Source organism: Dunckerocampus dactyliophorus, chromosome 21, assembly GCF_027744805.1.
Source record: "Dunckerocampus dactyliophorus isolate RoL2022-P2 chromosome 21, RoL_Ddac_1.1, whole genome shotgun sequence".
Lineage (NCBI taxonomy): Eukaryota > Metazoa > Chordata > Actinopteri > Syngnathiformes > Syngnathidae > Dunckerocampus > Dunckerocampus dactyliophorus.
The window spans coordinates 5905377-5931445 of record NC_072839.1 but is presented as its reverse complement, the minus strand read 5'-3'; the positions used below and the strand labels follow the sequence as shown (position 1 = coordinate 5931445).

The window sequence follows — 26069 nt, the reverse complement described above, 5'->3', positions numbered from 1 at the left end:
AAATGAAAATGACCAAGAGCTACTCATTTTTGTAACATTTATTTTCAGAGCTTATTTTAAACCCAAACAAAGCGAATATGCTTGTTTTACCAGAACATGAACAAAATTCTGGTGTCCACAACTCACATTTTGTATTTCAGAATGCATTTCTTTCTACTGTTCTTTCATTATTAACTGAAAACCTGAATGAAAAGCAGGCTTGCGGGCACCTCATGTGGTTGTGGGGGGCTACCTGATGCCCGCGGGCACCACGTTGGTGACTCCTGGTTTAATATTAAACACATAGTACAGAGGAAGCTTAGAGGAAGCATCTACGGTTCTTTTTTTGTTGCCGTAACTTGTGTTCTATCGATAAATACTTTGTATTACAGTATTATTTTGGTAAGTTGGGGGAAAAAAAGTAATACTTTTTTTTTTTTTAAAGAGTAGAAACATTTGGTTTTCCAAACACTGGACACTTTTATTGCATAGACATAAGGGATATAAGACTGCAGACAAAAGAAAATCTGGGCTCCTAACTATATATCTCCGTAGATTTTGGTTCATTATTGGTGTTTAACTGTACAGGACATACTAACTTAATCTCGTCATTCTCTTGGTAAACAACATTAACATGTCCATCACTCTGACATAAAATGAGACAAGGAGATCTAAACACTGTATGACGTTTTGATTAGTTTGATGGTTCAGTTTAATATGGCCCAACTTGAATTACGGCCATGAAATAAAGCAAGAAGTGCATTACAATGGAAAGCACTGTAAGACGGACAATTAACAATTAATCACCTGTGAAAGTGGGAATGTGCACTTGATTAAGCAATAATTGAACATATGACAGGCACATGTGGTTATAGACAAAAGCATCCTGGAATCACTAAGGCTCTTAGCAGCACACTCAAGTGGTGATTCCTTCCATGGTTAAGTGTGTAATATGAAGCAACATTGCTTCGAAGCACTACAATGCTCACACGGGCGAGCAATATCGACCAGCAAAAAGCACGCTCATGGACGGGTTATGCCGAATGAAGAAGAGGAAGGGGTGGTCAGCGATGAAGTCAGGTGTTCGCAAGGCACAGCGCAACATCATGACGGCAGCGGTGGCTGCAGCAGCCTCGGTGCCTTCTTCATTCACCTCCACAAAGGCCTTGTGGACGACCTTTGACAATACCAGGTCGTTGGCAGGAGACATGCCTGGCAACAGAAGTGAACGAACGAATGGATTAAAAAAAGAAATAAAGAAAACTCATGTACAAATGTATTTTGCAAACAATAAAGGTACATGTTTTTTTTCCTTAATATACGTTTTACAATTTAATGGGAAAAGTTTGCCCCTGGAATGGATTATTGTTAGTTTCATTATTACCTATGGGATAAGACAGAGGTCAATGTGATAGATTAAAAGATAAATAAGGCACCGGTCCTACCAGAAAAATCACTGTTTGTCATGTCAAAGGCATCTGCCATCCCCATGCTGAGCAAGACATTCTTCATGTCGTACTTCTCCTCCAACTTAAATCGAGGCAGGCCAACCTGGACCTCAACGTCATCCATCATCTCTGGACGAGTCCACTCCACAAAGTTCTCATAGGTGAGTTGCTTCTCTATCTGTGACAGATACAGAATCCAATGTTTATGTCGTTAAGTGGGATATGTTGTGCGTTTATGCATGTCCTACCTTCTCCAGGCCAGTTGAACTGTCCTCTATATCCGTGGGGAGAAAGATGAGCATGCTGAGATCCTTCCCTTTGTATGGCATCTCCAAGATCTGTCCAACAAATGCAGATCTTTTAACCACAAAGACGCTATGACGTGTCTGCTTTGTTTTAGCTAGTCATATAACAGAACAAGTTCCTCCTCCCTTTACCTGGCAGTTGGCTTCAGGGATGAAAGTCAAAGGAAATTTGGATTTCTGGTGCATCATCTTCACTGGTTTGGTTGCATTCTAAAATTAACAATAATGGAAAAATACTTTAATAGCATATCAACTCTCAATGACTTATTTGCATTGACCTTCAATGATGAAGGTGTGTGCGCTTTTTGGTCACAATTCCAAGCACACTATTATAGATGAGACCCCAGGTCTGTCAGAGAATAAGAAGACGTAGCAAGAGGGTTTAGTGTTGCCAACCTAGTGACTTTGCCGCTATATTTAGCGAGTATTTAGACCCCTTTAGATTTTTTTTTTTTTTTTTCAAAAAAAGCCACTAGCAACAAAACCAGCATTTTTTTCTTTTGGACACTACAACATGAAAGCATGTATCGCTCTTCTCAACAAGAAGCAGGACCCGCTGTGGGTCCCTACATTTAAAAGCAATCAAAGGCGGCTCAGTCTTGCTTGCGACATAGAAAAAAAACGAAAAACAAAAAAACGAAAGAAGAAAGCTAATTTGTAATTGTAAGCATATATGTTTCGCTCACTTTTTGTCTCTTTGAAAATTACATGCACGTGTCGTGGCCAAATATGCTTATTAGATGATGATGTCACCTACCACCCTTCCAACTACTACTACTACTCCACACCTGTTAATCATTTTCCAAGTTATGTCATCCCACAATTCAGCAAACTGAAAAAGTGTGAACCCACTCAACCGAGATAAGGGAAACTACACTCACTAGCCCCCCCCTTTTTTCCACAATTATGTTTTCCTGTAAAATATTTGTATTTTACGGGTTTTGAAAGGCTGGACTACAGCATGTTGAAGAGGATACAGTAGCCCAAACTAAATGGCTAATTTGCCAAGAGACAAAAGTGACTCCAAGAGCGACAACTAACGAGAAAGAGAGAGAAAGGCTGACCAAGTGTGTGATGAAGGAATAAGGCTGTTCAATTGTGATGCTGAAGAAGACAACTTTATGTCATGTTACAATCACTTTTCGGCACTGTTTGGGAAAAAAGCATTTATTTAACCAAAAGTTTAAAAAAAATAAATAATAAAGAAATTATTTTCCACATAGGCTGCGGTGCGTTCATGTTGCATTCACGACTAGGTTCACGGTAATGATGCGTGCCACATCATGCGCAGCCCAGCCCAGTTTACACCTGTTTATGACCAATTTACTCATTGGCACGTCACTGCGGGGACAAAATGCGTGCAAGTGTGAACCAGGCTTTACCTTGTTAAGCCTAAACTGAGCGTCATGTGTTGAGCTCTCCTTAAATTTCTTGTTCCAGTCGCCTTTAAAGTAGATGGCATTGACCAGCACCAGCCTGGTCATGTTGTCCAACACACCAGGCGCCAGTACGTCCTTAATTTTACCTGGTGGGCAACAGTGGCACAATGTCAAACAATGTCATACAACTGAGCGAGTGAGCTATTGTGTAGTTGTCAGACAGAGTGGAACAAAGAACTCCACCTTGTGTCTCCTTCTCCACCCATTTATTGATGTTGACCCTGGCTGCCTCATGGCCTCTTATAAAGTCCACAGACTCCAGCTCTGCTCGGTAGTGCTTCCTAGTTTGTGCAAGAAAATCCTAAAACCACAAATAACACATCTATTTTTAGAAAACATCACTACCATAGGGCAAAACATACATACATATACTCATTGAAACTGCATTAGGGACACACTTTGCACACAGAGGTGTTGCAAATACAGTATTCTGGTTGTGTCATGTAGCTAAAATATAGAAAAACACCTAAATATAATTCCTGGATCCTTTCAGCGTGCGCTAATGGAGAGGCCAGTCAGTGCATGTTTGTAACACAAACATTCGAATTGTCTGTCATCATCTTCCTCATTTCTCATGCGTTCATACAAAGCTCTTAAGATTCTGATCTGTGCGCTCGCGTTCCCTTTCAACTCACCTTTGCATGAACAAAACCTGATTATTACATGACGGCGCTGCATGCTGCAACACAAACCTCAACAAACTGGTAAGACTGCTCCCCATACAGTCTGTTGGCAACGCTGAGGGCATACACAGCTTTTGGATCGTTGAGCTCAACCAGCAGTTTGGCAAAACTGCCGTGGATATCGTCATGACCTTTAGTTTTCAGGCACTGTGGACCAAGATTACAAGATGTTAGAAAGCATCCGGGTAGATAAAAGTAGTGATGATGTTAATCACTGAATAAATATGTGAATACATTGACCTGCAAATACCACTACAGTCATTTGGGGAGGTACAATCGACAGTTTGGCAGCAACAACACAGACAGTGCCCCTTAAGACCGACACAACAAACCTTTATATGGACACACACATGCAATGCCACCACCATTTTGTTATTTTTGCTATTTAAAGCGTCATAGACTTAAATAGCAGTGTATGTTTTGCAAAGACAGTTAGTTAGTTACAATGTATTGTCCTGTATGTACAGTATAAGGTGTTCAGCAGGGATGGGCACTTACATTTCCTGCGTAGACTTTGCGGGAAATAGAGTAAATGATCAATTAATGGATTGTTATTTTTTTTAAAGTTATTGTTATTATTTGTTGTTATTATTTAAATGCCAGACGAGTTGACATAGCAAAGGTCTGCATGGATTTTTCTCAACTTCTCCTTAAGGCTGGGATACCAATCCTATCTATACTAAGGGTAGTATCGTACATTGATACTATATTTTTTAGTTCTCTTCTATGTTAATTTTGACAAATAGCTGTGCTTTATTTGTTGTGCTATTCATATTGTTCCATTGTTGATATTGTTATATTTATATTGTGTCTATCAAAACAGGGACTAAGTTATTAGACCCAGGATGACTTTAGGGCAAAAAACCAATACTGATATAATGTGTTATATATTGTTAAATAAGTTTGTTGATACTTTTTTTATCTTATGATAATTATAAACCAACAAATTAAAGCAATGCCTTAAATAAAAGGCATCTTGAAAAATTTAATGTGCAAAATATCGGTATTCCTTTCTGTATCAGTTGCACTGTGCCTGTATTAAGTTGTTACAGAGTCGATACCAACATTTTCGGTGTCAGCCACCCTTACTTTCCCGACTGATCCTATCCAGGCCACAAACGAATTGAAGCCGAATCAACAGCAGTCCCTGCTGGCTGCATCCGAGTACTACATCTAATTTTATCTCAGTTTTTTTTTAAGTTTGTGGTTTACCGACGATACGGCCATAGTTTTGACAATAAATTAATCAATTAATTGATTATTATGCCCATCCCTACCACAAAACATAGGCAGAAAGTAAATAAAACGTATCGTAATGCAAGGGTGTCCAAAGTGTGGTTTTATTGCCCCCCCCAGGGAATATCCTATCCATAAAATTAAACACGTAATATTATGAAGAAGGATTTGGGCCACATTGAAAATAGAAAAAGTTAGAATATTGAATGTTTGAACAAGATGTCACACTAACAATAGTAATTACTGAAATACTTACGTACACAAAAAAAATAAATAAAACAAAGAAAAGTGAATTATCTCTAAGTAGTCCCAGCATCCTTAAAATTTTCTGTATATGGTTCTCGGGAGAGAGAGTTTGGACACCCTTGTCTTAATGTGGTGTATTGCACGTGACTAAATTCCAGAAGCATTTGTCTTATTATGTAATTCTGAGCAGCCAAAGGAAACCATAAAAAGAAAAAAGATAGCACCTCAGTCCTCCACATTGTGCAACAGCACGGGGTGTGGAGCTCTTTAGAAAAGCTGGATAACAAAGGACACATGACGATTGTTTCTCCAAGGACACACCCAGCGTGCAACCACGTTAGCTGTTAGTAAAACACTCCACATGCTTCCAAAGCCCTGGTTGCTATGTACTGTATGTTACCACCTTCTGCAGAAACATTGGCAGACTGGACTGGACCTGTTGCTGCATTTGCATCGGTTGTGCTTGTGTCTGTTGGGGCTTTGCCTCAGTGAAATAGAGAACCTGGAGGGTGCGAGTGGTATTGTTCATTGAGTTCAACATCAATATGTGTGCAGGATATGACAATTTCTTCCTTCCAAGCATGCTTATCTTAGGTATCTAAACACTTGGTCTATACAGGAGGTCCTCGGTCTGCGTACAGTTCCGTATTTACAGTTGGATAAATACAAGTATTGAATGAAACTTCAATTTAATTGCAAGAGGGTTGCCTTATACACTGGAAGGGGTGCCAATAATGAGACGACTACACTGCTTAGTTATCACTGTCCATTTCATAGGAGCAGATCCTTTTATGTGTTCAAAAATACCATCTTTATCTTCGATGATGATCGCGGCATTTAAGTTGCTTAGACCAAGCACGCGGCCAATGTTGGTCTAAATTTTACCATGTCTAATTTCACTTTACTTTTCACTTTCCTTTTCTGTGACGCACAGCCACCAAAAGACTCTACCTCGTGCTTGGGAGACAAAATGGAGGTCAAAAGCGCTGTTAACCTTCCTCAGTATAGCGACACGCGACTATGTATTTTTCCGCCAATGTATTGACCATTTATGGGACTGCGTCGTAACCACGGAATATCGGAACATGAAACATCGTAACACGGGGACCGCCTGTACAACTACCTTAAGAATAAACTCATGCACTAATGCAATCATAGTCCATATACTCCTCATAGCGGTGCAATTACTATACACAAAATCTCATTTTGTATCACATTTACATCCAACCAATTAACTAGAAAGACACTTAGTAGAGTGCAGCTCTCCACCAAAGTTAAATTGTTTTTTTTTTTGTTCGTTAGCAGCTACTTCCTGGTTTATGGAGGATGATGAACAGACAGCAGGTGGATCATTCCTTTGATGCCACATTGATTCAAATTGTAAAAAACAAATGCTTGTATTATCCCTTTTATCCAGATCCTCACAAAAAAGTACTGGATTCTTTTTGGTTGATATACACACCCCTCTATAAAGCTTGGTGGAACTTCTATATACCTCTATTGATTGTTTTACAAAATGATTGCTCTGAAAAACTCCATTAAGACAATCAAATTAATGGTGGCCAAAGACTTACCCTGCCAACCAAATCCCCTGTTAATATGCCGATATATACTAGTTGTTCAAAACACCTCAAATTATACCTGTAAACGAAATACTTCTGGTTAGAAGTTAACTCCATTTAACTGGCTGTGTACCTGTACCCTGCTGTACAATAAAGATTAGTCTAATCTCTGACTCTATGTACATACAGTATGTAACTGAACAGCCTGCAAGCTTAAGCAAAAAAAAAAAAACATCATGCACAGCTCATTATCATGTTCTTGAAAAAATGAGATAAAAAAGACAGCAACAGTTCAAATTAAATGGATTTATAGAAGGCATTTCAACTAATGTGGAACCCACAGGCCACAACATTAGGTGCACCCACACAATCTAGAAGACTGCTAGTTCTCTAAGTAGTGTTCTGAAGTTCGCTTAAATATTTGGAAACATTAAATGTACAATAAACAGCAATGACCGTCAAAGCAAATATACTTAACTGTGTATTAGGTACGGTCAATATCATAATGTATCCTGCATGTTTTTCTACCAATATACCAGCTATTGCATATCACTGTATTGTAATATTATCTTTACATTCCATTTTTGTGTTTTTGAAATACAGTACCACTGGTGTGAGTGTAGTTTTTTTATGTGTGCCACAGCACCGATATGATAACAAAAGTACGAATGATGTCTAAGATATAACATGAGGGTTGAAAACACCTCCCGGTAAGAAGCAGTACAAGAGATGGGACCCTTGGGGCAATTTACTCTCAAAATAATTTTTGAATACTATTTTTAAAGTGGCGGGAGAATCTCTGTGATGGATAAAACGTGGATAAACTAACCAAAGCTGACTTGAGGCTAAATCAACAGCATCTCAGCTGGTGCACTTCATTTTGCCTCAATGTCTTCAGATTGCAAATAATCAACAATTCCAAAGAAATCTTAACAAGTAATTAATGGCAATAATTATGACGGGTGTCTGTTAGGTGTATCTAATGATGTGGCTCGAGAGTGTAAGTTAATCAGGATGCCTTTTGCAACATTGCTCAACACAGGCCTTGCACTTGACCTGCACTCAGCAATAACCTATGGCTGAATTCCAACTGTTACGCCGACTTCTCTTTCACCAAGTTTGCAGATTGCAGTTTTAAACAACACACAGACACAGACACACACACACACACAGCCAGCCGTTCTGACTCACTTGGGTGTGGCTTTGCATTAGCAACTCTTTCTTAAACTTATACTACATGTTTGTACCATGTTAGGTTGCGCCTACATTCCAAACGAATAGACCACTCTGTTGTTTTAAGGGCAGGGCCATTCTGCTATGTAGATTGAAATATATTACTTCACTTAAATAAAAATAATATTGAAAAATGATCAGTTCTATAGCTATCTCTTTAAATATACACTACAAACTTGCCTTTCTTGCATCCTTTTGGTGACATAACTAATAATACATTTAGCTTCCATGCTGATCAGGTTCGTTATACTGTATTATGTACTGTATATTGCACATCTTCATAGCCTGCATGCATGCTTACTTGTGTTGCATGTTCCTCTAACAACACAACTAAAACGGGGAATAAATTGATCATTTATAAAGTGTGAGCATCCGCTACCTCTGACATCTGTGAGGCTGTGTTGCCCCCGGCTCCCAGCATCACCATGGCGAGTGCTGAGGAGATACTAAAAGGGGAGAAGAAGACATTTGCAGTCTTGTCATTGTCGCTCAGTCTTCTCAGCAAATCCAGGCAGAAGGAGGTGTTGGCTTTGGATAGAGTGGCTGGTGATGCCATTGTGTCTGGAAATAAAAAATCATAATGGCAGAAAATACATCGTGCTTCAAATTCAGAATGCTCTCACAAAATCCATCTTTTTTGTTATATTGAGTATTAAAAAGCTGAAATAAATAAATAATATGATGCTAGCACACATTATATGCAACAGGAATTGGTCTGTGACGCCGTAGTTGCATGTTTAATACTACGGTGGAACTGAACCATAATCAAAACCTACTTTCTATTCGATATATAGCATTATACTGTCTTTAAAACATCGAGAAAAGAATGAATTACTTACTGAGGTGGTTATTTAGGTTCTTTGCGGTCAATAAACACTCAGAGGGTTGTCAAGTGGGTTTTACAGTATATATATATTTTTTACACTAACACGCCCAGAAACGTCGTCGTCAAATCAGCTTCCGTGTTTGGTGATGGCGTCATACGGAAGGCGAAAGGAGACAATACACCTTGATAATCCGGAAATATGACAAGGAATTAAATTTTTTTACTGCGTTTATGACAAAAAAAGGTATGAAATCTACATACGTATTCAGTCTTGATTTGCAACGACTAAGTGGATAGTTTATGCTTGAATTGCAGTTATTTAGTTTAGTATCATTCATACAATTCTATGAGTGAATGGGTGAGGTGCATATATGTCCATAACAAATAGGAAAACTACTTGCCAGTTACTGGCATAGATTTATTAGGATAAATAGTTTGACATTTGTTTTACAGCAATAGAGAACAAAAACTTAAAGTAAAATATACTACCAAGCACCATATAATGTGATCCAATACAAGACCTATACTGATACATCAGCTTTTCAAAAGACATAATTTTGTCTTACACTGTCAGAGTGTAGACTGCATTGTGTTTCTAATACAACATTTTGGTGTTCTTATTTAGCTACATCTTATTTTACACTGAAAAGTATCACTATAGTAATAAACGTGTTGAATACAGAACAGTGGAATTCAAAAACTGACTTTTTATTTATGAACAAGCATCAAATAGATGTTGCAGAAAGATATTTAAATCCATGGAACCATTCAACAGAGAGTGCAAAACGTGCACACACGGTAATTCAATTTCCCTTACTACTAAGCATGACATGATGATTTGGTTGTGGTTACACTTTGCAGGAGAGGACAGAGATGCTTCTTCCCGTGGCAGTTAAAAAAAGAGAGCAATAAACAATGATATGAAGTACAATCTCACTCAGGGGAGGAGTATTGGCCAGCAAACAGGATTGTGTTGGTGGGGTTGTGTCGGATGAAGAAGAGGAAGGGGTGGTCGGCAATGAAGGTGTTTGAAATAACTGAAGTGCGCTCTACAACAATGACAGTGGTGGCTGCAGCGGCCTCGGTTCCTTCCTCATTTACCTCCACAAAAGCCTTATGGATGACTTTGGATACCAGCAGGTCATTGTTAGGAGACATGCCTAAAACAAAAACAGGTTTTGTGAATACAGTGGAACACGTTTGTGTTGACAGTCCTCGGATAGACCGACTCACGTCAACATAAACAGTTGTCAACATAACCAAACACAAAACTACCAACGCTTGCACATTTACTTGTGACTTTGTTTTCCTCCTTTTGTGCATATTTTATTTTGATTCTTCTGCTTTCATTGACATTTTATACTCGCATGTTGTATAACTTTTGAAAAAGTTGAAATACACCAGGCCCCCAACTTACGAACATCCGACTTGTGAACATTCCGAGATACGAACGCAAGCTGACTGGTCTATATTTTCATGTATTTTGCCTTGTAGTCACTCCATATTTATACTGCTACATGCTTGACCAGGAGAGGGCACTGTGACACTGCTAATGGGACCAACAGGTAGCGGAAGACGGTGGGGAGAGAGTGTAAAGGACACAGGAGTGTAAAAAAATTGTAGCTGTAAGATGCAACCCGGACAGAGCGTGTAATTAAAGTTTATGAAGAGTTAATAGGCCTGCTTAATTCTACACCACTCACAGAACACTACCTCTTTTAGAAGAGTCTAACGACGATGATGATTTGTCCTTTTTTCAATAACTCAACAGTAACTGACCCATTTGTCATAGAAATGATGCCTTTGGGTCTCAGATTTTATGTCAATATCAGCTGTCGACCGTGTATACTGTATGTATGACATAAGCGGGACCGACCTAAGCAGGTTCCACTGTATACGTCATATTCTGACATTATTGAATTGCTTCGTTGAGTCACAGTTTGTTAGAACACAAGATGCATCAGTCATTTCTTACCAGAAAAGTTACTCCTGCTGCTGTCAAAAGCGTCCACCATGCCCATGCTGGGTAGCACTTTGTCCAATTCGTAAGTCGCCTCCATCTTGAATCGTGGCAGGCCCACCTGGACCTCAACCTCTGTCATCACGTCTGAACGAGTCCACTCGGTAATTGTGGCATAGGACAGGTTTCTCTTCAACTGACAAGGGAGGAAATTGTCATTAAAGACTGCTGTGTTTTTGCTCTTTTATGTAAATGTGTGTTGTACTTTCTCCAAGCCTGTCGTGTTGTCCTCTATTTGATTGGGCAGGAAGATGAGCATGCTTAAGACCTTTCCTTTGTAAGGCATCTCTAGGATCTGTCAAAAGATATATTTGAACATTATCAGATGTTTCCATTCAAAAAGGCACAACTTCCCGACATCCAGGCCGATTAGGTTGTTTAATACATTTTTTAAGAACATTGTTGAATTACCTGGCTGTTTAATTCTTCGATGAATTTGAGAGGGAATTTCCCTTTCTGGTACATCATCTTCACTGGCTTAGTCTCATTCTAAGATCAAACAAAAAAGTGAAATTATACACTGAAGAACTGCACATATGTGAATTTTTCAGGTCAAGTCAGACATCAGTCATTTGGATCATACACAGTTTAACACTTCATTCTAATGAAAGGCTGACTGAGATCAAATAATAATTTGTAAGAACAAAAACACTGATGTTATTGAATGGGCGTATAAATCTGGGTGTCCCTAAAGTCTGGACATAGAAGACATAAAATATATATATATTTAAATTAATTAAATTTAAATTTAATTAATTTAAATTAATTAAATTAAACAAAAAAGTTTAAATTAAGTTTTAATTAACAAATAATACGTGCTGTAAAAAATGAATGAAATAATTAATCATTGTCAAAATAATTACAAATCCAAAACATACGTAATAATACAATTACGGCTGTCAAATTATTACAAATTGTAATCAAATTAATCAAATGAATTAATCATGATTAATCACCATTTTCTACTATGTGTGAAATGCGCCCATTTTTGCTGTATTTTATGCACAGAAAGATAAATGACAAGACACAATTATATATATATATATATATATATATATTTCAAATGAACTGAACGTTTAAATCAAGCTAAAAGATACCACCAATGTCTGAAAATGTATTTGCCTAACGCTAGTCTCTTTAATAGAAGCAGAACATCTGAATCACACTGTAACCGTGTTATGAGATGTTTTCTCACCGTTGCACACGGTTACCTTATTGATTCTAAACGGAGCATCAACAGTGTTCTCTTCCTTGAACTGTTTGTTCCAGTTGCCTTTGAAATAGATGGCATTCACCAGCAGCAACTTGGTTGTGTCAGGCACCTTGTCCTTCGCCAAGATCTCCTGGATTTTATCTGATGAACAATAATGATTATAACCAAAATGCAGTGGTTGTTAACCTTTATTGAGTCATGGATGCCTTTAAAGTGCTCATGACACCAAAACTTGTTAATTTTGTTATTTTTGCCATTCAAAATAACATTAAAAGGCATATTTATGTTAAATGTGTGTTCGAATGCTGACATTTTTACCCTTTCTTACATTCAAACAATCCCAAAGTGACGTCACTTTGACAACCCTTCCTCTTGGAACGACCACTGTGGAGCATTTTTTGTTGATTTTCTGTTGCTGTTATATATATTGTTTATATCATGCTTGCTTGCTGTGTGGTAAGCTTTTGCTTGAGCAGACAGAGAAAGCCTGTTCACAAAAGACGCCATTCACCATGTCAGATTCGTCAGTATTATGTTCAACACATTTCGAGGACAATTATTTTGATACTGCGCCTCAAATAAAGGAAAGTCTGGGGCTGAATGTGTATTACCAGATGGTGCTTCTACCATCAGCTGGACCAACTATCTTTCCTCGACTCGGAACGGGGAAAACGCAAGCACTCAAATCAACAAAAATCAACAAAAAGTTAGAATATCTCCGACTGTGGGAAAGCTTGCCCAAGTGGCAGTAAGGGCCCTGTCACACCTTGACGATTTAGCCAGTGCATGCCCGACGTGATCATTTTGATAGCATACATTGAACTGTGGACGTTTTTTTTCAATTTTGGGCGTATACATAGAGTATTCATAACAAGTTCGACGTATACATGACGTATTAGTAACTTATATAGAACGTTTCTATAACTTATAGACAACTTATACCAAGGAATGCGTAGCGTGTTGCCGGCGTTCACAACTTATGCCCAACACCAGTCTAACTTATGCAAACCGCACGTCAGTGTATGGCCGACGATGACGTGCCGTAGCCTATAAAAAGGCTGCCACTCGATGACAAACCTCACTAGACATCGCAGTGTCAACATCAGCATCATGCCGAAGACAATTTCCAAGACCGCTGCCGTCAGGGCAGTGACGGAGGGATCCATCACCACCCACAGCACTCTCTGTGTTGCACTGTGCAATAACACATGAAGGAATACGTTTATTACCGTTCATTGCTGCGGTGTGGTATCATTATGACGGATGAGCATGTATTTCATGGCTGTCTTTTATACTCATTTGTAAATTCTATTTTTTCCAGCAAACGCTAACTTGGACAGGAACATGCTGTATCTCTCCATTCTTTTTGAATGTAAATACTCCTATGCACTTTATGTTGACGTGATCAATAATGCTTGATTAAAACGTGCATTGTTTCTCTCAGACAAAGAGAAAAAAAAAATAAATAAATGTTAGTTCCATTCCCAGTGTCACAGTGCCCTCTACTGGTCAAGCATGTACAGTATACATAAGGACTTCCTACAAGGCACACACACCATACTGTACTGTATAATGTAATCTATGCAAAAACAACAGCCGCCATCTCCTCTCAACCAACGCTTCCCAAGAAGAGAGCCAAGAAGATAAAGTTTTGTCTCAAGGTATGTTGACGTATCACGACTTGTGTGTAACTTACAAATAACGTGTGTGAACGGTCGTCAACGATCGCATAAGTTATTGCCCGCGTATGCGGGACGTATGAATCATACGTTAACATACGTCAAAAGGTTTTGTGCATGCACAAAATTTTTGGACGACTTGGACGTACTACGACGTATGCCGGCATGCTTCAGCGTGCTGTTAACTTATACAAAACTTACCCATAACCTATTCGACGTACAGCAGCGTATTGGCCAAATTGTTCATACGTTGGCGTAAAGTGGCTAAATCGTCAAGGTGTGACAGGGCCTTAAGTAAATTCACATATTCTACACATCCTAGAATAGCGATATGGGATTTCATGCCAAATTTCAAGGCAAGCTGAACAGGGACCGCAGCTCACTGGTCTTGTATCTTGCAGTCTCTGCAAGATACATGCATCTGTCAGTGTCAGTCACTGCCAATCAAACAACATACTTGTTGTGGCCCATTTTATGTGTGTTATATCTGATGCTCAGTGAACAGCCTTGTCAACAAGTGGAGACAGTTCTGATATATCAACTGATATACGGTTGTCCCGCTCCACTTCGAATTTCACGTTTTTCAAAAATATGTTAATGAACAAATCATTCTGTTTCATGGTTGAATACAGCCTATTATTAGTCAGAAAAATATGAATATTGAAGCAAATTTTACGCATTTTTTTGCATAAATAAAGCATTTTCAAGCATAAAAATGGCGAAATAAACTAAAACGCAAATATAAGGCATTCAGGAGACGCATCCAAAGACGTTGTGATGATATGTAGTATTCTACACTCGTCCCTAGGTGTCAGTAATGTTACTGTAATGTTTAGTGAGACACACAAGTAACAGGGCTTTATTGCAGGTTTGCATTATCTCACAACAGGCACAGTAAACCCTGACACAGGCTACTGCTTCCGCCACAACCCACGACAAGCTCAAACTCAACACTGAACAACTGATGTCACTTCCTGCCCTCCCCCGACTCAGCTCCTTTAGCACTGGAACACATTTACAGCAACACAGACACAAGCATATTTGTTTATAAGCTTAATTACAGTATCTCTTAAGTGGCTAATTTTCTCCTATTAAGTCTATTATTTGGGGCAATATGTGTGTAAAGGTGATTATAGGGGTGTTACTTCAAGTCTAGAGAGCTCTAATAATGTTAAAACCCATATTAATAAGGCATAAAAGGGTTTTCTATGCTCTAACTACAAAAATATTTGATTCATAAATAACGGCTCCTGCATTGCGGAAATTCACTTACCACAGTCCGGTCTGGAACCAATTAGCTGATAAATGAGCAATTACTCTACTGCTTTACAAGCTGTACACGGACTACTCTTATTTCAGTATTGTCCTAGAAAGGATATACTAAAATAATAATGTGAGGGCTGCATGTTATTTTCAATAAAGCTTGAGCACTAAGAATGTATCACTAGTAAGTAACACAAGGAGACAAAAAACATGTCGAGCAGTAATGCAACTAAATGAAATAATAATAAAAGCTTATAAAAAGAATAACGAAGTGCATTTCTGAGCATGTGTATGCATGTCAAGAGTACTGTACCTTGGGTATTCGCTTCCACCCACTTATTAATGTTCACCCTTGCCTCCTCGACATTTTCCTTGAAATCCACAGACTCCAGCTCGGCAAGATAGTATTTCCTGGTTAGGTCAAGGAAGTCCTGGAAACACGATAACACATGGATATATGCGCAGAACAATTGAATTCCCACATGGAGCTTTCCAGGACTTTCAACACAGTGGCCTACAGTTGGGTATACAGTACTTGCACTTCTACAGTAATACCTTCTTTTGTCCTTTGTAATAATAGATATGTGTGCATGTACTTTGCTTAATCTTCATAGCTTTTAATTGGATTTTTGATTGGTCACCAGACTCAGCAACACCTTTCAAAGATTCAAAGTGAAATTGAATAAAGCGTAACTCAACACACAGCTGACATGACAATTGTGTTATAAGGTACTTGGCTCATGCTGTAGCAACTGTGTTAGCATAAATTTCAGCATTTACGTGATAGTTTGGGCTTTTGGATCAAATCAGATGGGGTTTTTTCAAAGCTTCTAAGAGTCTGATATTTTTTTGCAAATTTGGCGGGATTTGTTTCTTGGTATTTCTTGTTGTACATACTGTACACTATATATATGCCCTCTTTTATATTTTAAAACTCCTTGTATATACAGTATGGGTTTGAATCTCCATTGGGCATCTCTGTGTGGAGTTTGTATGTGTTTTCTCCGTGTACTCCGGTTTCCTCCTGTTCCCCCATGTTAGGTTAATTGACGACTTTAAATTGTCCATAGGTATGAATGTTTGTCCCTGCGATTGGCTGGCGACCAGCCCAGTGTACCCCGCCTCTCGCCCAAAGTCAACTGGGATAGGCTCCACAATACCCTAGTGAGGATAGATGGATGGATGGATATTGAAATACAAGTGATATGTAGTATTCTGGTCACTAGGCGGCAGTAATGACACAAACATTGAAACTTTACCTTACATTACATTACCTTAACACTGCATGAAGTCACAAAGTCAGCCATGGCATGTCCGACATGATAGAGTAAAAAAAGTTTCTCCTCAAATTCTGTGTGGAAGTGGTAAGTTTTGGGCTTCTTAAGTTTAGAAGAAGTAAATTCAAGGCTAACTAGTTAACTCGAAAACTTTCTAGCTGGCAGCTGTCTTGAGTCCCTGCAGCATAAGGGTTGAGCAATGTGTCCGAAACAATGAATAATAGGAGTGTAAAAGTGACTATAGGGGTGTTATTTCATGTCTACAGGGCTCTAATAATGTTAAAAACCGTATTTATGAAGTCATAACCAATTAACCGCTATAAACGAGGGATTACTGTACACATTTTTACATTTTCCAAAGCCCTATTTATACTGTTTATTGTAATTGCACCTTGGAGAGAAAAAAAACGTCATTTTTATGCTCTGTGTGTCCTTGATATGTGGTGAATTGAAAACAAAGACTCTTAAATGTAGTAAATTTGCCCAGTCAGACAAATGTCGATCCTGAGTATCGGAATGGCCCATCCCTAACCACAATACACACCTCAACAAAGTCGTAGGTTTTCTCCCCATACAGCCTGTTGGCAATACTGAGCGAGTACTTAGAGTTTGGCTCGTTGAACTCAGTCAAGAGTTGTTTAAAGTGGGTGTGGACCTCATCTTGACTTTCGCCTAGAACCTGTGAACAACAAGAGGAAACAAACACACTTTGGCATCCTGGACAACTTTGCGTTATGTAACCCGCCTGGTTCAACCAGCCCCCACGCACCACCATGGGCTCAAACCCAGGATCTTTACAATGACAGTCGAGAGTGCCAGACGCTGAGCTAAAAGCTTGGCGTGTCAACGCCCAGCAGGGCTTTTAAGTTCAGGGAGTGAGGTATGCTAAAAACAAAGTGAGAATCAAATATTAGAAATTAAAAATGGTCTAATTAACTATCTAACAACCCCTCCCCCAAAGTACCTGCGGGCAAACTCTTTTTTCAGATGGTTAGTTGCATTTGTATTTATGTTTGACTGTTGAGGCCTATTTCTACAGAAAAAAATGATTGATACACAGCTTTAATAATAATAATAATAATAATAATAATAATAGGTTCTTGTTGTTTTAAAAGTAATACTGTGTTTTAAAGTCAAATGTTTCGCCATAATGATACCTGATGGCTGAATGATGATGTTGTAATTGACTTTACCTCTTTCAGATAATGTGGCAGCTTGCTGATCTGCATCTGCATCTTTATCCGCTGTCGTGTCTGCATTTGCATTTGCATTGGGCTCTGTCTCTGCTGCTCTACTTGCTCTGGCATTGTCGGTGGCTTTGGCTTCGTGAAGCCCAGGACCTGTGGGCGGAATCACAGACATTGTGCATGTACAGTATGCTTGTGTATATGTAAAGTATACACTCAATAGAGCACAGGTGGTAGGGTTGTAAATCTCTTTGTGAGAGACGATTCGATACGCACCTAGATACAGCGGGTTACAATGCGACTCAAAAACGATCATTTTTAAAAACAGAACGATTCGACACTGTGTTCAAACGATGCGATTCGATACAATCCGATGCGATTCGATACGATTCTACGGTTACATTTGTTGATGTAGACATTATAAAATAATGACGCCAATTCTTTAAAAGTGGCATTCTTGCAGTATTTCCAAATGTGTAAAAAAAGCACATCATATCCCCCAAAATTGGAAATAACTACATTGCATTGTATGTAAATGGATATAAATTTTGGAAATATGGGTCATTATTTGATTCAAAGAAGAATATACAGTGAGAAATCCCACAGTTTTGCATGTTTGTTGCTTGTTGCCAGCGGTAACCTCTCCCACTTTGTTTGACTGTCATAGAACGCACCATCTCACTTTCTCCCACTCTGCACAGATAGACTACTATACTGTATTTTTACCCTTTTTCTTCCACCTCATATTTGGTCCCAAATGCTGATACCATATGGTGATAAATAAAAGGTAAGGTAAGATTTGCTGACCTTATTGAGTGCTAATGTGTTCGGTCCACAACCTCAAGTTAATTCATGCTAGCACACACATCAAAAGCGACGTATAATCGTCTCTATGAAAAACAAACTCCAGGCTCGTGCTGGTGGATGGTGGGTCTGTATTCATTTATTGCTTTTAATTTGATGTTGTTGCTCTCACAATAAATAATAAATAAGATCAATTAGATCGCTAATAAGATAAATTAATGTAAATGCTGTGATTATTATACCCAAAATGATGGAGGACAGAACACTCTGGTGAAGCCATATTCTGGGATAGTCACGTGACTGTCAAATGACAACCACTCCAAAATGTTTTGTATATGTCAGTTAGGGACTTAACGAGTTCAAGTCAAGCACATAGCTGCTTAGAACACATTTTAGGACATGTAAAGTGTCTGACTGGGCTCCATGTCATTTTCACTGTTGAAGAGTTCCAAAGTAAACCTGTTCTTTTTCAGCTGCAATATAATTACAATTCCACATAAATTGGTAAGGATCCATTTGTAATTTGAGCGTGTGCGTGCATAAACACCACGGTTCAAGCGGGTACATGTTTGCTGGCGTGACGCTGCTCATTTACCTCCAACATTTGTGCAGCTGTGTTGCCCCTGGCCCCCAGCAACGTCATGGCCAGGGCTGCAGAGATGCTGAAGGGAGAAAAGAAAACACTTGCAGTCTTGTCCTCCTCACTCAGCTTTTCAAACAAAGCCAAGGAGAAGGTCACGTTGGCTTCCGTTTTAGGGGTTCCTGATGCCATTGTGCCTGTTGGACAGGACAAAAAAAAGGAAAAAAAACTCATTCGAGACTTCCATTAACCCCTTTCACACTGGCCTTAAAAGACCCACTTTTTTGTAGTTGTCTTGCTGTGTAGATAGTGTTGGATAAGGCTGAGTGATACCGCACATTTTAGCACCGCTCTGATACCAAGTACAGCGGCACTACTGCCAATACCAGTGTTTTTATCAACAAATTTATTTGTGAACAATATATAAGACAATGTAACAATCATAACCAAATTGTTTGTTTTTATTATATACAATTGTTTAAGCAAAAAAGCAAAAATGACTTTTGGCTCTCAGTCAAATCCGTGGGCGTTTTGACTCCCAAAGCCCTCCTGTGTCCAATAACTTATTCCCTGAGTTTGTAACAATATACTGTATAACAAATACAATGTCACAGTCGCGACTCGCAATTCGTAACCCAACGCATTTGTGGATTTTGTTTTTCTTTTTTCAATTTTTTTCTCCAAAAATAGGTGTTTTTCTCATTCGCCTTGAATTGCTAATAATTTAGAAATATGTGAAAATACAGCTGAAACGCACAGCATGCGTGTACCACTGTTAAAAAAAAAGTGCATGTCTTTGTGCTTCACTGTTTTTCCGTCACATGTTGAAATTTCACACTTTGTTCGGCAGTCCTTGAACACACCACCGTAGTTGCTGTGAGATGCAAAAGTGAAACCCATACTGTGTTTCTACATAGTGACTTAATTTATCATTCACTAGTGGTGAGTACAGTGGTGAGACAGGCGAAGAGCACTACTGTTTAGTCTGTACGGGTGTAGAGGGGCGTGGTAACGTGGGCACAGGTGGGTGTGTGTACTTATGTACACTTATGCACTTGCTTGTGCCGGGAAGGAGGAGGTGAGGGAGGAATTGCTGAGAAGCTGTCATTTTTGTTGACCGCGTTTTCATTTGCATTGTCATGTTTCCTTACACTGCTGCACGCTATCAGCCGTCAAGTTCACGTGCATCTTGCTTGCTATCCTGGTTTGGTCTCATCAGCAAAGTTTATTGTAATAAACCTGTACCACACCAAAGGTGTTCTGTTGAGACTCTCTGTACAAACGCATCATCAAGACGGACCCTCTCAGCGGCAAAAAGTTAAAAGGAGGAAGTGTGCGAAACCTACCGAAGAGAGAAGGTGACGCTGCTCAGGCTAATAATTACAACAGTCGCTTTTATTGCAAATGAAATGGGAGGAGAACGGCAGGGTCATCTCAATTTCTTGCAGGTTTTTGCCTTTCGGAGGTGGCCTTGGGACCCTGGTTCCCAGGTGGCCTTAACACCTGCGAGTTGCAGGAATCTAGAATTTAACAATAAATGTAACAATATGAACAATACAACAACAAAAAAACAGAGATTTGAGAATGTAAACATAGAAGAAAAATAGCAATATCATGCTAGTATCGATCCGATACTGATACTGCCTTTGGTATTGATACTCGTAATTTTGTAATTTGGATCAATTCGCCCAGCCCTGGTATCAGAGCCATGGGGTGAGGTGGTGCCTGTGTGAAAGGATATTTGCAATGTTAAATATCACACCCAGGACTGAAAGACTTGAAAGCAGTTGTTGCGGTCCAACAAGTATTTTAATTCGGGCGCGTTTTCTGCAGCTTCTAGGAAATTCGCATAAGCCGATGATCTTGTTTTGGCCACCAATGCACAGACAATGCCAAACTTTGTCCCAACTCTACCAAGACTACAGCCACCATGCCTTCCATCTTGGTAAAAGACAAGCTGGGACTGAAAGTCTCCTTCATGCATGTGAAGAATAAACCACTCACCAAATAGTTTGGTGTCGCACGAGACCTATGCCAATCACTTGCAGGAAAGCTGAAGACCAGGAGTCTGCAGTGAGAATAGTCTCTGGCACACGGAAGTCAACATCTACGCAGGGGCTGTCTACTCCATCACATAGCTTCTCCTCTGATCCTACGGATATGATCCCGTAAGGCTGCTGTCCTCATTGACCCCCCTATCCAAGAGGACTTAGACAACCTTCCAAATTTGCAACTTCAATCTCGCAAAGCTTTTTGGCAGTCAGCATAGTCCCTGCAAGACAGCAGTTTCAATTTAGCAGCAGAGATTATGGGAAGAGACTCCAAACCAAGACCCCACCGAGGACCGCGCATCGAAACCAGCTTTGACCTTCCAAGGATCCACACAACCCATGCCAGGACTGCCATTGGTGGAAGATGAAAGACGTTTTCCTGACACGTGCATGTTGTGCAAGACTGCCCCCTCAAATGCTGTCCAGGTGGCCTGGGTTTACAATTCTAACTCTGCATATGTCATACAATAATAAGAAGTTTACTAAAAATGCACCATACCACACGGCAGAAATCTTATTACCAATCATGCAAATGAGCCACGTGTGTGAAATACAAACAGCAATGTTTGATATCAGCTGACTTCCATGAAAAAATGCTGTACTTACAGTCTGCTTCGAGACAAGGAGTGATGTGTTAATGTCTGGGTTAAAATCTGAAATCTGCGGCGATTGAGTCGTCAGTGCTGCATTTTACACACGCTGACACACCCAGACGATAGGTTGAGCTGCGGCGTGAGAAAAAAAATGTAATAATCGCTCCCATCAGTGCAAACACACACACACACACTTTTATGTGGTTTACAATTGTGCCAGCGGGTGTGGTCCGTCGGGAAATAATCAGGAAATCCATGAATCTGCACATTTAGATAGAGTGGGGCATTAAATTCTGCTCCTGTTTTTTATGTATTCAGTCATTCATTTATCCTGTTCAGGCTCTTAACTATTGTACAAGTGCAAAAAGAAGTTCTTAGCGCACATTCGACAGTCACGCTGTGCTGCACTGGTTTACATGCGTCATCACTTCATAATACAATACTGCATGACAGCAACTTTCCTTTGTGGATTCTTTTCAGCGCTCGAGTTATCCTCACCCGTCATCCAACCCAACTCACCACCAGGTGTTGATCAGATGACATTATGCCACACATCAATACACATTAAACCAGTATTTACCAATCTTAGTGAGCCAAGGCACATATTTTTCATTCCAAACATTTCACTGCACACCCATCCATCCATCCATCTTCTATGCCGCTTACCCTCATTAGGGTCACGAGCATGCTGGAGCCTATCCAAGGTGACTTCGCCCTGGACTGGTCGCCAGCCAATCGCAGGGCACATATGGACAAAGAAGCATTCACATTCACATTCATACCTATGGGCAATTTAGAGTCTCCAATTAACCTAACATGCATGTCTTTGGAATGTGGGAGGAAACCGGAGTACCCGGAGAAAAACTCTCACGGCACACCACCAAACAAAAATGTCACGAAACATGACTTATTCTGTTGTATGAAAGGCAACAGGCCTTTAATTGCTCTGGCATATATTGTTTTTTTTATACAGTATGAACTGTTACAGGCCGAGCCTGGCCCTTTAAGAAGAATTGCATTGTGGGAAGCTGAGTGTCTCTGTCCCTCTCTCGGCACCGGCCATTATTTTCTGCGTCCGGATTGGCTGTAGACCATTGTCAATCAATCTCTTTCTTGCTGCCCTGCAGTGTCTTCTGTGTCATCGCTAGCTTGCTTGCTTGCCAGCTTGTAAATAAATCTTCGGTTCAAAGGAGGGGGACTGCAACAGGAAGACTGTAGCAACATGTTTTAACAGGGATACAAGAACGCTAGAGTACAGAGGAACGACGCCAGGACGAAAAGTCACGGCCAAAGGAATGAAATACACGTGAGTAATTTAATCATTTCTTGTGCCAGACCTGAAGGTTGATCATTCAAATTAGAACGAAGGTTTGGAATGTGAGAACATTTTATTGCCTGTCTTAGAAAAGTGTATAAAGTGTATGGTGAGGGTTTTACAGCCTTAAAACATACATAATTATAAAAAAATGAAGTTGGCTACTTCGCGGATTTCACTTATTGCGGCCTATTTTGAGAACCTATCCCCCGCGATGAACAAGGGAACACTATACATAAATTATTATTACATACTATATGTAATTTTAGTAAATAGATAAAAAATAGTGTGGAAAAAGCTGGGAGGTACTTTAGCTTGCTGAAGGAAGCGGCCATTTCCGATGTGTTGAAAGGCTCATTGTGAGCTCCATTATGGCTACTGTCTACTCATATTAAGAGCAATGTCCTTGAAGCAATCCAAAGTGCCTATGACCATCTCTTGTTGAGCGCTGTCATGTTACCTTTTGTCACTTATAGCCTACAATTGTTCAGGCGTCAGCTTCCTTCCTTGCCTTACACAGACTCTCACTCCAGCAGCCCGCAGATGACTTGAGACCTCTGGTGTAGTTAGTTGATTAAAGCAACTTCAGTATGGACATTTCACAGCAAAATGTATTTTATCTTCACATTTATAACCTTTGCTTTTATATCTGATATATTGAAATAAAATAAATGAATATTCAAAGACTCTCTTCTTGGCTCATGTTGGCAATTAAATGGAATAAAACTGACTGACACGTATTTTAATTGCATTTAAATGGTAGAAGCATTTGTGTTACACACAGAACAGTGATGTCACACGTTATATTTGTGCTTAACAGCTTAATCAAAGTCCTGCAGCTTCATTTGCTGCTGCTGTTCCCGCCAGCACACTTGTGATTGTTAACCTGGTACTTATAAGAGAATCTTTCATCACACACACTGCAACTCAACACTTTCTCACCGGTGTGTATTCTCATGTGTGTTTTCAAACACTCATTTCGCACAAAACCTAAACCACACACTGAACAGGAAAAAGGTTTCTCACCAGTGTGCGTTCTCATGTGTCTTACAAGTGGGGTTTGGTCACAAAAGCTTTTGCTGCAGATTGAACAGGCATATGGTTTTTCTCCGGTGTGTCTTCTCATGTGTATTTTCAAATCCGGATTTCGTAAAAAACTTTTACCGCACACTGAACAGGTAAAAGGTTTCTCTCCGGAGTGCGTTCTCATGTGTCTTACAAGTGCTGTTCGTTCACAAAAGCTTTTGTTGCAGATTGAACAAGAAAAAGGTTTATCCCCGGTGTGTGTTCTCATGTGTTTCTTCAAAGACTGATTTAGTACAAAACCTTTCCCACACACTGAACAGGAAAAAGGTTTCTCTCCCGTGTGTATTCTTGCGTGTGCTGTCAAATGTACCTTCTGAGAGAATCTTTTACCACAAACTGAGCACATGAATGGTTTCTCTCCTGTGTGTATTCTCATGTGTGTTTTCAAATCATGATTTCGCACAAAACCTATACCACAGACCGAACAGGAAAATGCTTTCTCTCCAGAGTGTATTATCATGTGTCTTTTCAAACATTGATTTCGCACAAAGGCTATACCACACACTGAACAGGAGAAAGGTTTCTCTCCAGTGTGTATTCTTGTGTGTATTTTCAGCTCTCCTTTTTGGACAAAACCTTTACCACAAACTGAGCAGGCAAATGGTTTCTCTCCCGTGTGATTTCTCATGTGTCTTTTCAGATTACTACGGTCGTTAAAGGTTTTGTCACACTGAGAGCATTTCCAGTGTGTGTTGTCAGTGTGGCATGACTTATCAGCTTTAGAGACCTCATCAGTAGTGTCGGGAGAGTGTGACGTTGTGTCGTCACTATCTGATAGTGGAGCTAAGAGGCTGTCTGCTGGCGATCCTCCACAGTGGTCTACATCCGCTTCTGTGGTCATGTGTTGAGTCGAGCTGCCGCTTGGAAGCTCCACCTCTCTCTTCTCCTCACTTTGGCCTTTGTCTTCATCATCTTCACCTTTCACAAGGACAACAATCACAGGGAACCCCTCCAGCCGTTCAAGATGCTCTCCCTTCTCACTGATGCTGTGTTCCTCCTCTTCCTCTTTAATGTAAGGGGGTTGTTGCTCCTCTTCTTCTTCTTTAATATAGGGGAGCTCCATTGTGGAGCTCCACTCCTGCTGCTCAGGGGGAAGATGCTATTCACTGATTTCTGCAGGACACAAGAAGACAAAAACATGCTTTAGAAAAGTCCAGCTTTTCTCCATCACATCAGGCATTGTCCTGTACCAGCATATGTACTGACATTCAAGACCTAATAAGCATACCATACATTAGGGGAATAACAGAACCAAAGCTATGGGTTATGATAAAAACAAACCACACGCACAAACTAATCATTATTATTTGAGTTGGATGAGTTGACTGTTTATTTTTTCTTAATCTAAAGAAAGTTGTTATACATATATTTAAAGCCACATTTTAGTGTTTATGTTTATTAGTGTCAACATTTCAGCTTTATCTTGTTACATGTTGACTTTTTGTTCTAATTTCCCATTTTTGCTAATATTTGTTTATGTTATTTCTACAATGTGCTTCAATCCCATTAAAAAATAGCACCCGAACCACACTTTGGTCACCCAGGTTTACATCGTTCACCGGGAAGAAGACCGTCTCCTCCTCTGTCTTCTTGGTACTATCGCTAGTCACGGCTCCCACAAGTCAAAGGCTGGCTGAACGCTTCCATACCTTATCTATCACGGCTTTGCAAATGCACACACACCAGGCTTGTGGTGATTCGCTCCCGCGGCGAACAATAAAGGATGGGTTATACTTTCCGCTCGAACGAGCCGCGCTGAAAGGAGCCGTGCTGGGCTGCTATGAGGCCTGTTAGCATTAGCATGTTTATAATTATTTCAGTTTCTTCACACAGACCATCTCGAGAAATCGCGTGTTAGCGACTCAAAGGACAATCTTTATGACCAGTATTATACAGTGTGTTTGTTTCTTTTAAAGCACATTTTACCAACCTGAAGCACAGAAAAGAGACGCTAACGTGGGTCGTCTTCACGTCATGGTAGATTTAATCTTCTTCTTCTGCCGTGCATGAGTCGTGACTAACTAACATGGCACGCCCCCTGATG

At 39.8% G+C, this 26069-nt stretch overlaps 3 protein-coding genes across 4 annotated transcripts; all 3 read right to left on the bottom strand.

The window, feature by feature from the left end:
* Window positions 1-57: 57 nt before the first annotated feature.
* LOC129173762 (leukocyte elastase inhibitor-like) lies at window positions 58-9110 on the bottom strand. 2 transcript variants are annotated; one of them, XM_054764862.1, is made up of 10 exons: window positions 8971-9110; window positions 8511-8692; window positions 5740-5838; window positions 3864-4001; window positions 3355-3472; window positions 3115-3257; window positions 1865-1942; window positions 1676-1765; window positions 1425-1605; window positions 60-1191 (listed from the first exon to the last, which is right to left on the bottom strand). In XM_054764862.1, the coding sequence occupies exons 2-10, from the start codon at window positions 8685-8687 to the stop codon at window positions 965-967; spliced, it is 1251 nt and encodes a 416-aa protein (XP_054620837.1). In that variant the 5' UTR covers window positions 8688-8692; window positions 8971-9110; the 3' UTR covers window positions 60-964. The 2 variants fall into 2 exon arrangements, with proteins under 2 accessions (XP_054620838.1, XP_054620837.1); XM_054764863.1 differs by lacking the exon at window positions 5740-5838 and having other exon boundaries at window positions 58-1191.
* Window positions 9111-9455: 345 nt separating this feature from the next.
* Window positions 9456-21657, bottom strand: LOC129173759 (leukocyte elastase inhibitor-like). Its single transcript, XM_054764854.1, has 10 exons — window positions 21638-21657; window positions 18996-19177; window positions 17603-17749; window positions 16954-17088; window positions 15446-15563; window positions 12189-12331; window positions 11389-11466; window positions 11183-11272; window positions 10933-11113; window positions 9456-10117 (listed from the first exon to the last, which is right to left on the bottom strand). Exons 2-10 carry the CDS (start codon window positions 19170-19172, stop codon window positions 9891-9893), a joined length of 1296 nt encoding a protein of 431 aa, XP_054620829.1. The 5' UTR covers window positions 19173-19177; window positions 21638-21657; the 3' UTR covers window positions 9456-9890.
* Window positions 21658-23261: 1604 nt separating this feature from the next.
* On the bottom strand, window positions 23262-26030 carry LOC129173757 (oocyte zinc finger protein XlCOF6.1-like). The gene is made up of 2 exons (XM_054764851.1): window positions 25956-26030; window positions 23262-25138 (listed from the first exon to the last, which is right to left on the bottom strand). Exon 2 carries the CDS (start codon window positions 25086-25088, stop codon window positions 23781-23783), a length of 1308 nt encoding a protein of 435 aa, XP_054620826.1. The 5' UTR covers window positions 25089-25138; window positions 25956-26030; the 3' UTR covers window positions 23262-23780.
* Between the last annotated feature and the right edge of the window lie 39 nt (window positions 26031-26069).